Genomic DNA, 13,394 nt, shown 5'->3' on the forward strand with positions numbered 1-13,394 from the left:
GAATTCTTATACCTGTAGTGTCATAAGCATCAGTGTCAGATTTCACCAGTAGTTTTCATATTCCTACTTCTCATTTGTTAGTCCTATTGGACTTTTCTTCCTATGACTTCATGGCCCAGGGCTTTTCCCATTGTAACTGTGAATCCGGCAGCTCCTGTTTTAGTTTGTCTGCCTGACACACTGACTTATTCATATGGTTTCCCTCTTTCATTATTCTCAGCTTCATAGCTCTTTGCACTATCTGCTAAAATTATATTTCTTCTGATTAAAAAAAAACATAAAATAACTTGGTAGTAGCATATGTTTAGTGTACAAAATAAGCTCTGTGTGATACTGCTTGGTAGCCTGTAACGTTTTCCTTCTTACTTGTTACTTCAGACTTTCTCAGTATCCTTCAAATTCCCCAAATCACCTTGCATCCCACTTCTTAGTGAAATATTGCCATTTATCTCTGAAAATACAGTATTTGATAATGTGTGTGCATGTGTGTATGTGTGTGTGTGTGTGTGTGTGTGTGTGTGTGTGTGTGGGGTTATCTCTGCAAATGCCACAGCTGGCAGATTAACAATCTGCATGAGGCAAGAAGGTAATTCAGTTCAACCCGACCTAGCTCAGTGATGTTGGTTCAAACTTGTAGAGTCTGACAACAGGCAGTTTATTTTATACATATTTAAGTAAAACTTTGGAAAACAATTTTCTGGGAACATTTATTTCAATTCCATGTGTGTAATAAAGGTTAAGGATTGACCACATTAAAATTCTTCTGCAAAGTAACTGTGATTAGTAGGGTTTTCAGTTATTGAAATGAATCGATTCAAGCCAAATCAAGAGTCTAAGGGCAGGTTTATTGAGAAGTAACTCTTTGGCAGATTCACCTATGTCACAGGTAGAGGTCAGTGACATCATGTACCTGGGGTAAAGCCAGTGGGTTTATGGGTCTTAGGTGCTGGATGAGAATGTGTGAGCTAGGAGCTTGGATTATGCCCTTGTAAGATAAAAAACGCTGAGTCCCTGCGCAGGCTCTGGTAGATGGGAGAGGTGACATGTTATCTTGGAGTTTTCTCCTTCCCTGTGGGGTTGGGGAAAGAATAGCAGATGGGGTTTCTTAGCTTGTACAGGGGATGAGCAGGAGTCCAACCAAATAGTGATGTCTTCCGTAAACATGGTTTCTATAGTTTAAGAGGGGTGGTCTTACAAAGCTGCAAAGTACATGTGGCATCTCCCCTAAGGGTGGGATTTTTGACTGAAAAGCAGTGTTCAAGGTAAAGGTCTAGAGAGAAGATTATGCTTAAACAAAAGAGTTGGGGCAGATGCAGGTGGGTTTTGGTATAACCTGGTCCTGCAGATAGCACAGATTACCAGGCTGTTAACAACCACTCGCAGCTTCCTTCTGTGTAGAGAACAGGTGCACATCTCTCCTTGGGGAGACAGGCCTGAGTGCTTAGCATCCCTGATTTCCCTAGTGCTTACAGTGAGCACAAGGACCTGGACCTTAACTTAATTACAGTATTGACCAGTGCTCTTACCTTTTCCATGTCCCAGAGGAAGAGCTGGCTTTCTGTCATGAATCGTTTATTCTGGATACTTAAGAATGTTGCTCTGTCCGTTTTCTCTTCTCTTTCTGTATCATCCTGAATCATGAATGTGTGTTTATGTGTTGTGGTGTGTATGTATGTATTCATATGTGAGTGCTGTGTATGTGTATGTGAAGGCCTGATGGTTGCTGTCTTCCTCAGGCTCTCTCTACCCCAGGGAGCCTTTTGTTTATACTTCCCCAGAGCTGAGATTACAGGATTGTGCTACCACACCCAGTTTTTAAAATACATGTTACAGATCCAAGCTCAGGGCCTCAGGCTTATGTGGCAAGCTCCTTACCAAGTAAGTCATTTCTCCAGCACCTTCCTTCATGATTTTAATTTAGAAATGAGGAATTATCACTTTGTTTCATACATGAAAGGACCTAAAAATCTTTTTCAAGTATAAATCCATTTCTGTCTCTTTATACCTTTGTTTGTTTTATAGTCAAATGCCTTCTGTCTTTCATTGTTTATGTCCCATTTACTCCTTAATTTTATACAATCTGGGCTTTCCTCTTAGCTCTTCACCTACTGTGTCTTCAGTGTCTGTGTTGTTTGCTGGGCTCAGATAGCTTGCTTCCTTGGTTGATGAGCGCCCCATCCCCCCCCCCCCCCCGCCTCTTTTCTATTGTCCTTTTGTTTCTTATAAGGTCACTTTCATTTACCTCTACCTCTCTTCCTACTCAAGATTCTCTTTGCAAGTACTACTTTCCCTGTTTGCTATTAAATCAAATATTCCTTTGGATTTTGATTTTAGCCTTATCTTCTCTTCTTAGACAGTTTCATGTATCCTCAGACTGCAATACTGCAATACCTTTGAGGAAATATTCATTGTCTTAGTCAGGGTTTCTATTCCTGCACAAACATCAGGACCAAGAAGCAGGTTGGGGAGGAAAGGGTTTATTCAGCTTACACTTCTACACTGTTGTTCATCACTAAAGGAAGTCAGGACCGGAACTCAAGCAGGGCAGGAAGCAGGAGCTGATGCAGAAACCATGGAGGGATGTTTCTTACTGGCTTGCTTCCCCTGGCTTGCTCAGTTTGCTTTCTTATAGAATGCAGGACTACCAGCCTAGAGATGGCACCACCCACAAGGGGCCCTCCACCCTTGATCACTAATTGAGAAAATACCCCTCAACTGGATCTCATGGAGGCATTTCCCCAACTGAAGCTCCTTTCTCTGTGATAACTCTAGCTTGTGTCAAGTTGACACACAAAGCCAGCATATTCGTTTTTTTTTAATTAAAGATTTGTCTTAAATTTATGTGTATGTGTGTATGTTTATGTGAGTGAAAGCCAAGGCCAAAGAGGGTACTGGATCCTTTAAAGCTTGCCTTACACAGAGTTTTGAGCCTCTTGATGTGAGTGTTGGGAACCAAATTCATGGCCCTTGGAAGAGCAGTACATGCTTTTAACCACAGAGACATCTCTTTAGCCCTATACATATATATATATACACACACACACATACATACATATATATATACACACACATATATACATACATACACATATACATATATGTGTATGTATGTATATATGTACATATGTATGTATATGTAATGTTGTAAATGATTGGGTTTGAATAATATCATTTAAGCACTAACAGTCAATGGACAGTACCATTTGTAATTCTATTTTCAAGAAGTAACATTAGTTCTCATGTTGATATTCTTTAAGAACCATTTTATCTGTCTGGTGCCCAATTTTTTTAGTATTTTTATTATGTAGATATCTACTAAATTTCTTAGTCTTTCAATTATGTAACCATCTACTTCTTGAATGTGCTTAGGGTGCTCTCACAAAAAGCCAAAAATAAGAAGTTTCCAGAACCACCCATCAATGAGAATGAAGATGAAGATGTCAAGGCTGAAAGACTGAAGGTTAAAGAGCTGATGGGTTGCCAGTGTTGTGAGGAGGTAACTTGCTCCTTAGTGCTAAGTCATATTTTGTCCCAAATGGTAGATTACCAAGGCACTAGAATGAAGAAGAAACACTTTTTATTGCATATGAATGTAAAATTTACTTTACAGTGCCCTCTTAGAAGTGAATCTAGTTCTTGGGATACATATATGAGCTATGAAATGATAAACATCTAATATATGACTCTGTTTAAAATCTGTTTTCCTTATTAGAAGCCAGCTATTATGGTATGCAATTTGCATAAGGAATATGATGACAAGAAAGATTTTCTTCATTCAAGAAAAACAACAAAAGTGGCAACAAAATACATCTCTTTCTGTGTGAAAAAAGGTTGTTTTTTTTTTTTTTTTTTTTAAAGAAAGTTTTCCAGAAGAGAAATTCCTGTTTTTGGTTTGACTTTAATACATATTTTTTCCCCAATACCTGTAGGAGAGATCTTGGGGCTGTTGGGTCCAAATGGTGCTGGCAAAAGCACAATTATTAATATTCTGGTTGGGGATGTTGAACCAACTTCAGGCAAGGTATGATATGTGCAACTGTGTGTTATGTCTAATATGACATTTTAATTAAGTTTACTAATAACAAATTATGAATTGGATTGTCAAACCTTTGTGTGTTTTAATATTTTTAGTATAGATTTATGAGATTAAGGTCTTTTGGTTATCTGAAAGTAATATATGTGAAATTTTCACACACAAATAGACATATATAGTTCTGCTTTTGGAAATTATTTACACACAAGGTAGATTTATCTACCTACTTATGAGAACAGGTGTAGTAATTTCTGGCAATAGGCAGGCCAGTCTGGGCCCTGTCAGTGAGTCTGCAGTTGTGCTCAGGACCCACATCAATGCATTTCTCCTTCCTGGCTCCATTTCGCTCTCTTCACACTGCTCTGTGAATTACCAGGAATACTCCTTTCTTTGAGAATTTGCCCAGGATTAATTTTTTATGTCAATTACACCTTATGTCTGCATTTATTTTACTTAGCATTAGTTTAAATATAGCATTTCAGTGAAGCCCAGGATGGCAATACTTAAAAAGGCAGCTTGGTTTCCCGCCCAGCAGCCAGAACCCCCACCTTTGCTGGCTGGATCTCTCAGTTCTGACTTAGCTATGTGTGGCCTTGCACCCTTAAAGAGCATTAGAGCACTGTTCAGATATTACTGTGACTTAGGGAAGGAGTTTAACAGAATTTTTTTTACTCTCACGACAGTACAAAGCAAAGATACTAAAATGTGGTTTGGATTTTTGTAGATATTTCTTGGAGATTATAGTTCCCATTCAAATGAAGATGATGAATCCATTAAGTGTATGGGTTACTGCCCTCAGACAAACCCACTGTGGCCAGATATTACTCTGCAAGAACATTTTGAAATTTATGGAGCTGTGAAAGGAATGAGTTCAAGTGACATGAAGGAAGTAATAAGTCGGTAAGTTGGGCAGGAAATACACATTTCAAATTCTTTAAATTTTAAAACAAGTATTTTTTGTAGATTATACTTTCCATAAGAAAATGGTCATTACTTTTCATTTGTTCTTTACAAAGTTATGATGGCTATGAAAAAAGAAATCAGCTCTTCTATTTCTGTTCATTCTGATTCTTTTTTTATTTTTCTGAGACAGTCTTGCTAGCCTGGAAACTCAGAGGTCTGCATGCATCTGCTCTTAAGTGCTAGGATTAAGGACATGTGCCAGGATGCCAGCATGGCTCAGGTTTTCCATTTCTAATCATAGGAATAGTGTGCATGCAAATTAACTGAATTATTTATAAAAACAATTAATTTGTTCACAATGATGTAAATTGGAGATTTTTTTCTTACCTAATTGACATTGCCTAAGTGATCTTTTAGAGAGAACAGTATAAATGATCATATATGACATGTATGTTTTAATACAGATCCAGGTAAATCATTTTGTGTTGGCCATTTTTCAGAATAACAAAAGCCCTTGATTTGAAAGAACATCTTCAGAAGACTATAAAGAAACTCCCTGCAGGGATCAAGCGAAAGGTATTCTTCATCAGACGATAGATCCGTGTATTTCCTTAGTTGAGGGCTGGCTGCTCTCTGGGTAGATGTTCTCAGAGTGTACTTAGTCCCGCCTCCCTCTCCTTTCCTCCAGCTGTGTTTTGCACTCAGTATGCTGGGGAATCCTCGGGTGACGCTGCTGGACGAGCCATCCACAGGTATGGACCCCAGAGCCAAACAGCACATGTGGTGAGTATGACACTGCAGACACTTGCCACCTGGTGTGGTGTATCATGGGGTAGAGTCATTGTGACCAATAGCTTCCTGTTAGTGGTGTGTGCATCTTGATTGTATAAAATAGCAATTAAATATGTGAACTTCTAAAGCTTTTATCATATCTTTGTTGAAATGTTAATGATATTTTATATACTACAGAACAGACATGAACACACAGCTGGTTACTAAAATAATTCTTCTTTCTGAATTAATTTTGGAACATGTTTTTCCCTAGTCACTTAATAGTAAATTATGTTTTGACTTTATGTTGTAATTTGTTGAAGGAATTTAAAGCACTAGTTGGATAATTTTTAGTTCTTAGTTTCCTATTTATCAAGTATAAGGTTTGATTTAGATATTAATTTTGTGAGTATGTACCTTTTTATAACAAAATCATATTTCATCATACTTGATTCATCCTTTCATGATTTTGTACTTTCTTTACTTCTTTTTCCCTCCCTTTGGTTATTGCTGGGGATTAAGACCAAGACACTGTGCATTGTAAGCAAGTGCTCTACCTCTGAACTGTCCACTGGCCTGGGTATTATACTTTAGCCTCAGGGATACCTGTGAAGTAATGTTTCTTTGCATTTGTCAAGTTTCAAACTAAGGAAGAGTAAGGGAGAATGGAGAGGTCTAGTTTTTTAGGACACAGTCATTACAGCAGTCAGTAATGGGTGTGTTTTAGTCCAAGAGTTGGGTTTTGAGAAACTACTTATTTCCACTAACAAACAGGTGTATTTCTCTTACATAAATTTTATTTATATTTTATAGGAGAGCCATTCGAACTGCATTTAAAAACAAAAAGCGGGCTGCTCTTCTGACTACTCATTACATGGAAGAGGCAGAGGCTGTCTGTGACAGAGTGGCCATCATGGTGTCCGGGCAGCTAAGGTAGATGTTTATATAGCTTACCTTTCTGAGAAGGAGGGGAAGGGTAGACTTTTGAATGTGATCTTTTAAAAAATATAGAGGACTATACATTAATTTGAAATGTCAAAACTTTTAGTTTTAAAAATCAGTTTTGTATAGAACTTTTTGGAAATACATGTGTATCTATATTTTACAAAATATGTTCAGCTACCTGTATCAGTACGTTTTTATGTCTTGTGTTTGTTATTTAAAAATTATTAGACTATTTTAAAATACTGGACATTGTTTTGAATCATAGCACAAAGTATAAAATAACTGAGTTTATATTTGTATAAAGAAATGGTTGATTGAATAAATAAGTGCGTGCAAAGAGGCACATTTTCCTTACACAGGGATTCCAAGGAATCTGTGTCTGTTTCCTCAAAGGAAGCTTACCCTCTCTTGATCTCAGGTTAATGCTGGATATAATCAATTTCTCCTGGAAAACTGAGTAAGGAAAAGGAATAAGAACTGTGAGCAGTAAAGTCCACAGTTGAAAAGCTTTCAGACACCATATGTAACAGAAAATACTGCACACCCTGAGGTTTGCTATAGTATAGCAAGACACATGTGCAGATATGGCTCTCTTTGTCCACAGCTCAAAACCTATTGTAACACAGACATAAACACAGATTGAAGGATATTCCAGCAACACATGTGATCAGAGTTCCTTAAAGCTGTGCAAGTCGTGAGAAAGAAGGACTGAGTTAGAAATGTCATTAACTTTGGAAACAAGAGAGACATAGCAACTAAATGCAGCATGGGATAGACTCCTGGAAGTAAGGTATAGGTGTAGCTTGGGATAGACTCCTGGAAATGAGGTGTAGTTTGGGATAGACTCTGGAACAAAAGATACTAACGGAAAGGAGTCAACCCAGGTCTGACCCTGGCTAGAGCTGTATAACAGAGGTCGCTTGATTTTGACACACTTGTCATAAGAATAAAAGAAGAAAATATTAGTGAAAATGAGACTAGATAAAGAGTGTCTGAGCGTGTTGCATGATGCTTGCAACTTTTCTATACATGTAAAGGATTGCCAGTGACTTTATTTAAAAAAAATGCAGAGATTTAATCAAGAAATCATTCTTTGAAAACGGTTACGTCATTTTAGCTCTTTCTTTTAAAAATTGTTTTAGATGTATTGGAACAGTACAACATCTAAAGAGTAAGTTTGGTAAAGGCTACTTTTTGGAAATTAAATTAAAGGACTGGATAGAAAACTTGGAAATAGATCGCCTTCAAAGAGAAATTCAATATATTTTCCCAAATGCAAGCCGCCAAGAGAGGTAACAACTTTTTAAATATATTTAATACATTTTATAGAGTTGAAATTGTTTTAAAAACAAAATCCCAAACGTTTTGTTTTACCAAATGATGACTTAAGACCCAGACGCTGGGGTGAAATCCTGCCAGCTCCATGAGGCAGAGAAAGCACCCAGCTGATCTTCCTCCTCAACCAAATCCCAGAAGTGGGGAAAAAAACCCAGTTTTTCTCTACACTGTCTTAAAAACCCTCCCAACTGAATGTCTCTCCTTCCTACTTCCTGCATGCCTCTCTGTCCTCCCGATTTCCTCTCAGTCTCTATGGTTTTCTCCTATGTTCACTCCTTTTGGCTTTACTCAGTTTTGTTTACAGTAATCAGAAAGCTCTCAGATTAAAGGTGTGTGCCAGGGCTGAGCCTCACCACACCTAGAAACAGGTTTTCCCAGTACACCAGTGCAAGATCTCACAGTGATCAAATACCTTGCACACTCTTGGATTAAAGGTGTGTGATAGGGCTGAGCCACACTCAAACTAGAGACAGGCTTTAATACTAGGGTTCACAGTGTGACCAAATATCTTGCAACAAGAAGTCATAAACATGCACATTTTCAGTTAGACTTTGTCTGCATCTCCTTCTATTTTAATTTGCTATAGTGTCAGCAGTAGAGAACTGGCTGTCAGAAAAGAGGCCTGTAGTTACTTCAGGGTGATAATCACATGGTATTATTATCCTGTCCTTCTGCACACAGGTTTTAGGAAAATGAATATCAAGTAGATTATTAGAATTTAAATTTAAACTTAAAACGTTTTAAGCTTTAGCATTCAAGCAAACACAATAGTTAAATTTTCCATCCTTCTGTATTTTATCTTTGTTTTTCAGCTTTTCTTCTATTTTGGCTTATAAAATTCCAAAAGAAGATGTTCAGTCTCTCTCACAATCCTTCGCTAAGTTGGAAGAAGGCAAGTAGCATTTGAAAATATTGTAAAACAGTTTCCAAGTAATGAAAGGATCTTATTCAGAAAGTTTAGAACTAGGAGCCAGGTTATTGTTCCAGTTATAGCAAATATAATCTTTTGTTCTTTTATTCTAAGATAAATAAATATAAGTGTTTATGCCTATACATACATAAATATTTAACAATAATTTAAAAAAGAAGTCAAGTCGTTGAGAGGGAATGTGGGAGAACGAGATATTGGAGGACTTCAAGTGGAATAATGCAAATTCAGTTCTCATGGTATAATTCAGAAAAACTTCAGAATCTGAAACATATATAGAATTTTTATCATTCTCTATGGGGATTCTGGTAGGGGATTCTGATACTTATATCTCATGTATCTCTATAGCTGTAGACTAATTATTAATTCTGAAACTTTACCTTCCTGATAATTTATGATTAAAAGAATAAATAGACTATAGAATTTGGTATTAGATTGGAAAAGGAAATGAAGGGAATGTAGCAAAGCTTATGATGACCAATGTTAGGAACTGAATCTAGGGATCCTGAACAGGCTGACGTAGTGATTGGGGATAGAGGTCTGAGGATCCTGAACAGGCTGACGTAGTGATTGGGGGTAGAGGTCTGACACCACAAGGAAACAAAGGAATGATGAAGAACAAGACACTGGAGGGAAGGAGGAGCTAAGCTAGACATGAAGCAGGCCAAGGACCAGTCGATGCTGGTTGTTTACAGGGGATCTGTTTACGGTGGACCTGGGCGAGAGAGAAGCAGGGCTGAGGGAGTAGCACGTGGGCAGCTCCAGTTTGGAATACGTTGTTGACAGAGTTTTAAAGAAGCAGAGTAGATACTGTAGAATTAGTTGCCATCTCACTCCTTAAAAATATCACTAAGTAAAATGCTATTTTTATGTTTTTATAGCAAAACACACTTTTGCCATTGAAGAATATAGCTTTTCTCAAGCAACCCTGGAACAGGTACTGTAAAGTTAAATTAGAAACAATTACGGTTAAGGTTAGCTAGTAGCAATTGCTTAGGTCTGTAATGTAGAGACTGATGTTATAGGCATTTGAAACTATAAACCTAAAACACATTTACTTACTTATTTCATGTGTGGGTGTGGGCGTGCAAGGGCCACAACATTTTAGTGGGGACTAGAGGACAACCTGTGGTTGGCAGTTTTCAACCGTGTGCCTTGGTGAATGAACTCAGGTCTTTGGGCTTGACAAAAGGTACTGCTGAGCCATCTCAGCAGCCCCAACTTACAAGTTAATCGGAATTGCAACTTTAGCTTCCTCTTAGTTTTTTGTCCAATTCCATTTTAAAACATCTTTAATTGAATAGTCCTATTATTTATATTTATTAACTACAGTGTGATGGTTTGATATACATGTATACTTTTGAATAATTAATTCAAGTAAATTTTATTTTGTTAAGCTTGAGATATATTAAAAGACTCATGGCATTATTTTATATTATAGTATTTTAAATTGTTTAAACAACTTTAAGTTATTTTATGACACTGCTACTTGGTATATTAGAAAATGTATTAACCCTCTAAATATGTATTTGTCTTTGTAGCTACTGGACATACCTTGCTTTGTTTGAATAGTATCAGTTCCCTTGATCCTACTTGATTCTACTTGATCCTACTACTATCAAGTAGGATCCCTTGATCCTTGTCTGACTTCGTTAAAAGTCCTCTGAATGATACAATAGCTGACCTCTCCTTTTATCTAGGTTTTCGTAGAACTTACTAAAGAACAAGAGGAAGAAGACAATAGCTGTGGGACTTTAAACAGCACACTGTGGTGGGAGCGGACGCAGGAGGACAGAGTGGTGTTCTGAATGTGTGTGCTCACTCGGCTTACTGACCGGAATTTATTTATCCTTTTTTATTCTATTTTTTCCTTCTTTTATCTTAACTTTGATTTTAAAGGTTTATTACTTGAATAGTTATTCAAAAACATGAAAGCACTTGGAAATTTCCTAAACTCCTTAATTTACACACCATGGCTATATGTTTGGGTTTTTTTAAAATAAATTTGTGTGTAATTGTCCACCTACATGTTTATATTTGAAGTATGTTGAAGATAGTCTATACACCATCCTTTTCACATTTCAGAAAAACAATATTTCTCAACTTAAGATTTAAAGAAATAATAAAAGAATAATTCTGAATAATTTTAAATTTTATACTGTTACATAATTATGTAATTTCCCAGTGCTAATTAAAAAGACCAATACCCGACTAATAACGTAGAAAAGAGACCCAAAGCAATTGCAGAAACTGGCTTTTCCTTTTAAGATTTCTAAAAGAAGCTCTTAGTGGAAGTTGGCCTGTGTAAATGTGGAACGGTTGAGGTGGTGTCCACCAGGTGGCAGTCATTGTCCCAGTAATAAAGGGAAGTCCTAGTCTAGGGAGTGATTGCAGACATGGGCAATTAGATGTTTGCATGTGTGTTGCCTACATTAAAATCTAAATGTGTTTGGTGATCGTAATGCACAGAAACACTAAAACTAGAGCTTCAGTGTGTAGTAGTCCGAGGGTCTGAGGCTGCAATGACAGCCGCTTGTTGAGGTAGGGCAGTTAATCTACCTTCCTCCAAACGCCGACGGCGAGCTGCCTTCCTCACATAGGGCACACTTAAGTTTATTCCTAGATAAGAATTGTAATGGATAACCACTTTTATTACTAAATTGTATTACTTGATCCTCTTGAGTTGTAAGTAGATCAACATACACATTTCTTTAAAAGGTCACCTAAGAACATAGTAGAAAATAGGAACTCTTTCAAGGGTTAAATTAAGAAATAAAAATTAAGAGTTTCACTCTTGTGACAGAGTTGAAATGTGATAATTAATCTTAGAAATATTTCATTTTATGACTCATATGGACAGGTATACAAATATAATGTAGTTGATACTGTATTTCAGTCTGTTGTATAAGTGTTAGCTTTGTAAAAACATATATTGTGGTATGACTTTTTGTAAAGAACAATGTAAGATGTAAAGAACAATAGCAAGACCAGAAGGGCTTTATACCCACTTTAAATGGTCAAGCTTTCAATGAAGTTATTAATTATTTAATGTTGGGAAGATTTAATGAACTTTTGGTCCTGTTGGGTAGTGAAATGTGTGATTTTATGCACTAGTAGATAGTTCAAGGGTTCCTTTCTCAGTACAAGGTGGTACATGGCTGACAATTTTCTCTATTGCTTTGGCAATATCTTTCCACCTTCCTAAAGATATTTGTTTAGTCTTGTATCTTAGAGGTACTCTAATATAATTGACCCTACAAGTCTGCTTGGATTTTATGACATGCCCCTCCCCCCAAGTTCTTCTTGTAAGATTTCATTGGCAATAGCTTGCCTCCTGATACCAAATTATAATTTTGGATATCCCTTAAGAATCTTACATTTAATTAATCATTTAATTAATGATTGCTGCATGACAAATATAGTCAAGATGTATTTAAGAGGAAATCTTTATTTTTGCCGATACATTATAAATAGCACATTGTATTTTCTCAGCAACTCATTGCTAAATGGTGCCGTAAACTTGAAGAGCTATCTTTTAGTATTTAAGTACCTTGGGCCTTTTTGGGGGATGTGATTTTTGTAACTCTAAGCTAGAACACACACACACACCCTTAAAAACAAACAAATAAAGTTGCACTGATAGTTTATTAGGACAGCTGCGGAAAAGGTAGGTTTCATTTGTTCTAGAGGCGCTTGGCTGTTCTGAGGCAGCTGTCTCACAGACACGGTCAGCACAGGCTAGCCAGCTGCCTGCTCTCATGTAGATCCTGTCTGTTAGCAGTGCTCAGTGTAAAGTGTAATTTTTGTAGGGAATGAAAGTCGAGATTGTACTGTCTCGTCTTGTTTGCTGTGTGTTCATTCATATTACAGTGGATAGTTTGTTTTTACACATGGATTCATTTTAAATTATCTTAAATTGCTTTCAGAGCTTTGTTCCTTTTCAATACAGGTAAACAATAAGTGACAACAAACTGCAGCATCACCTTCCTGCCTTATATTTTCCATCTGTGGCCAAACAGTCAGGGCAGAAGGAAGGCTGGCTCTGCAGAGCTGCGAAGACGGGGCTCGGGCGGGGCTCAGGTGGTGGGGATGAGAAGCCTTCACTTCTGCAGGAGAGCTTTCTGTGGGGGCTTCCTTCCACTCCTTCCGCATGATTCTTAGGAAAAAGCCGTGGTTCTTTTTTTTTTTTCAAAAATTAATTTGGCAAAGATTATTTTTAGTCAGTTTTAGTTTTCACTGTTAAAACATTTTTTGATACTTTAATTCAGCACACCTTCCAGTGACTGTTTCCGGGATGGGCTCTTCGGGTAGAAGGAAGAACTATTTTGGCTCTGTAAGATCTTACATTTTATTAAAAGGAGATACTTCAGTAACCAGTTATGATATGAAAATGCCTTGCTGCTAGTGTTAAGACTATCTTATAGGAAAGTGAGTAGCACAGTTAACTCCTTAGGGTGAGTATTGTTCTGATGATTT

At 37.1% G+C, this 13,394-nt stretch overlaps 1 protein-coding gene across 2 annotated transcripts in view; it reads left to right on the forward strand.

Moving 5' to 3' along the window:
- Abca5 (ATP binding cassette subfamily A member 5) overlaps positions 1–13,107 on the forward strand; it is a 67,179-nt gene extending 54,072 nt beyond the window's left edge. For both annotated transcript variants that reach the window (XM_052196016.1, XM_052196015.1), the window contains exons 30-40: positions 3,370–3,496; positions 3,713–3,830; positions 3,930–4,021; positions 4,758–4,933; positions 5,437–5,512; positions 5,625–5,719; positions 6,521–6,640; positions 7,795–7,944; positions 8,803–8,882; positions 9,800–9,855; positions 10,619–13,107. In XM_052196016.1, the coding sequence (XP_052051976.1) occupies positions 3,370–3,496; positions 3,713–3,830; positions 3,930–4,021; positions 4,758–4,933; positions 5,437–5,512; positions 5,625–5,719; positions 6,521–6,640; positions 7,795–7,944; positions 8,803–8,882; positions 9,800–9,855; positions 10,619–10,726 (1,198 nt within the window). In that variant the 3' untranslated portion in view covers positions 10,727–13,107. The remainder of the gene's footprint in view (positions 1–3,369; positions 3,497–3,712; positions 3,831–3,929; positions 4,022–4,757; positions 4,934–5,436; positions 5,513–5,624; positions 5,720–6,520; positions 6,641–7,794; positions 7,945–8,802; positions 8,883–9,799; positions 9,856–10,618) is intronic.
- The last annotated feature ends 287 nt before the right edge of the window (positions 13,108–13,394 follow it).

The sequence above is a fragment of the Apodemus sylvaticus genome, chromosome 10 (assembly GCF_947179515.1).
Source record: "Apodemus sylvaticus chromosome 10, mApoSyl1.1, whole genome shotgun sequence".
NCBI lineage: Eukaryota > Metazoa > Chordata > Mammalia > Rodentia > Muridae > Apodemus > Apodemus sylvaticus.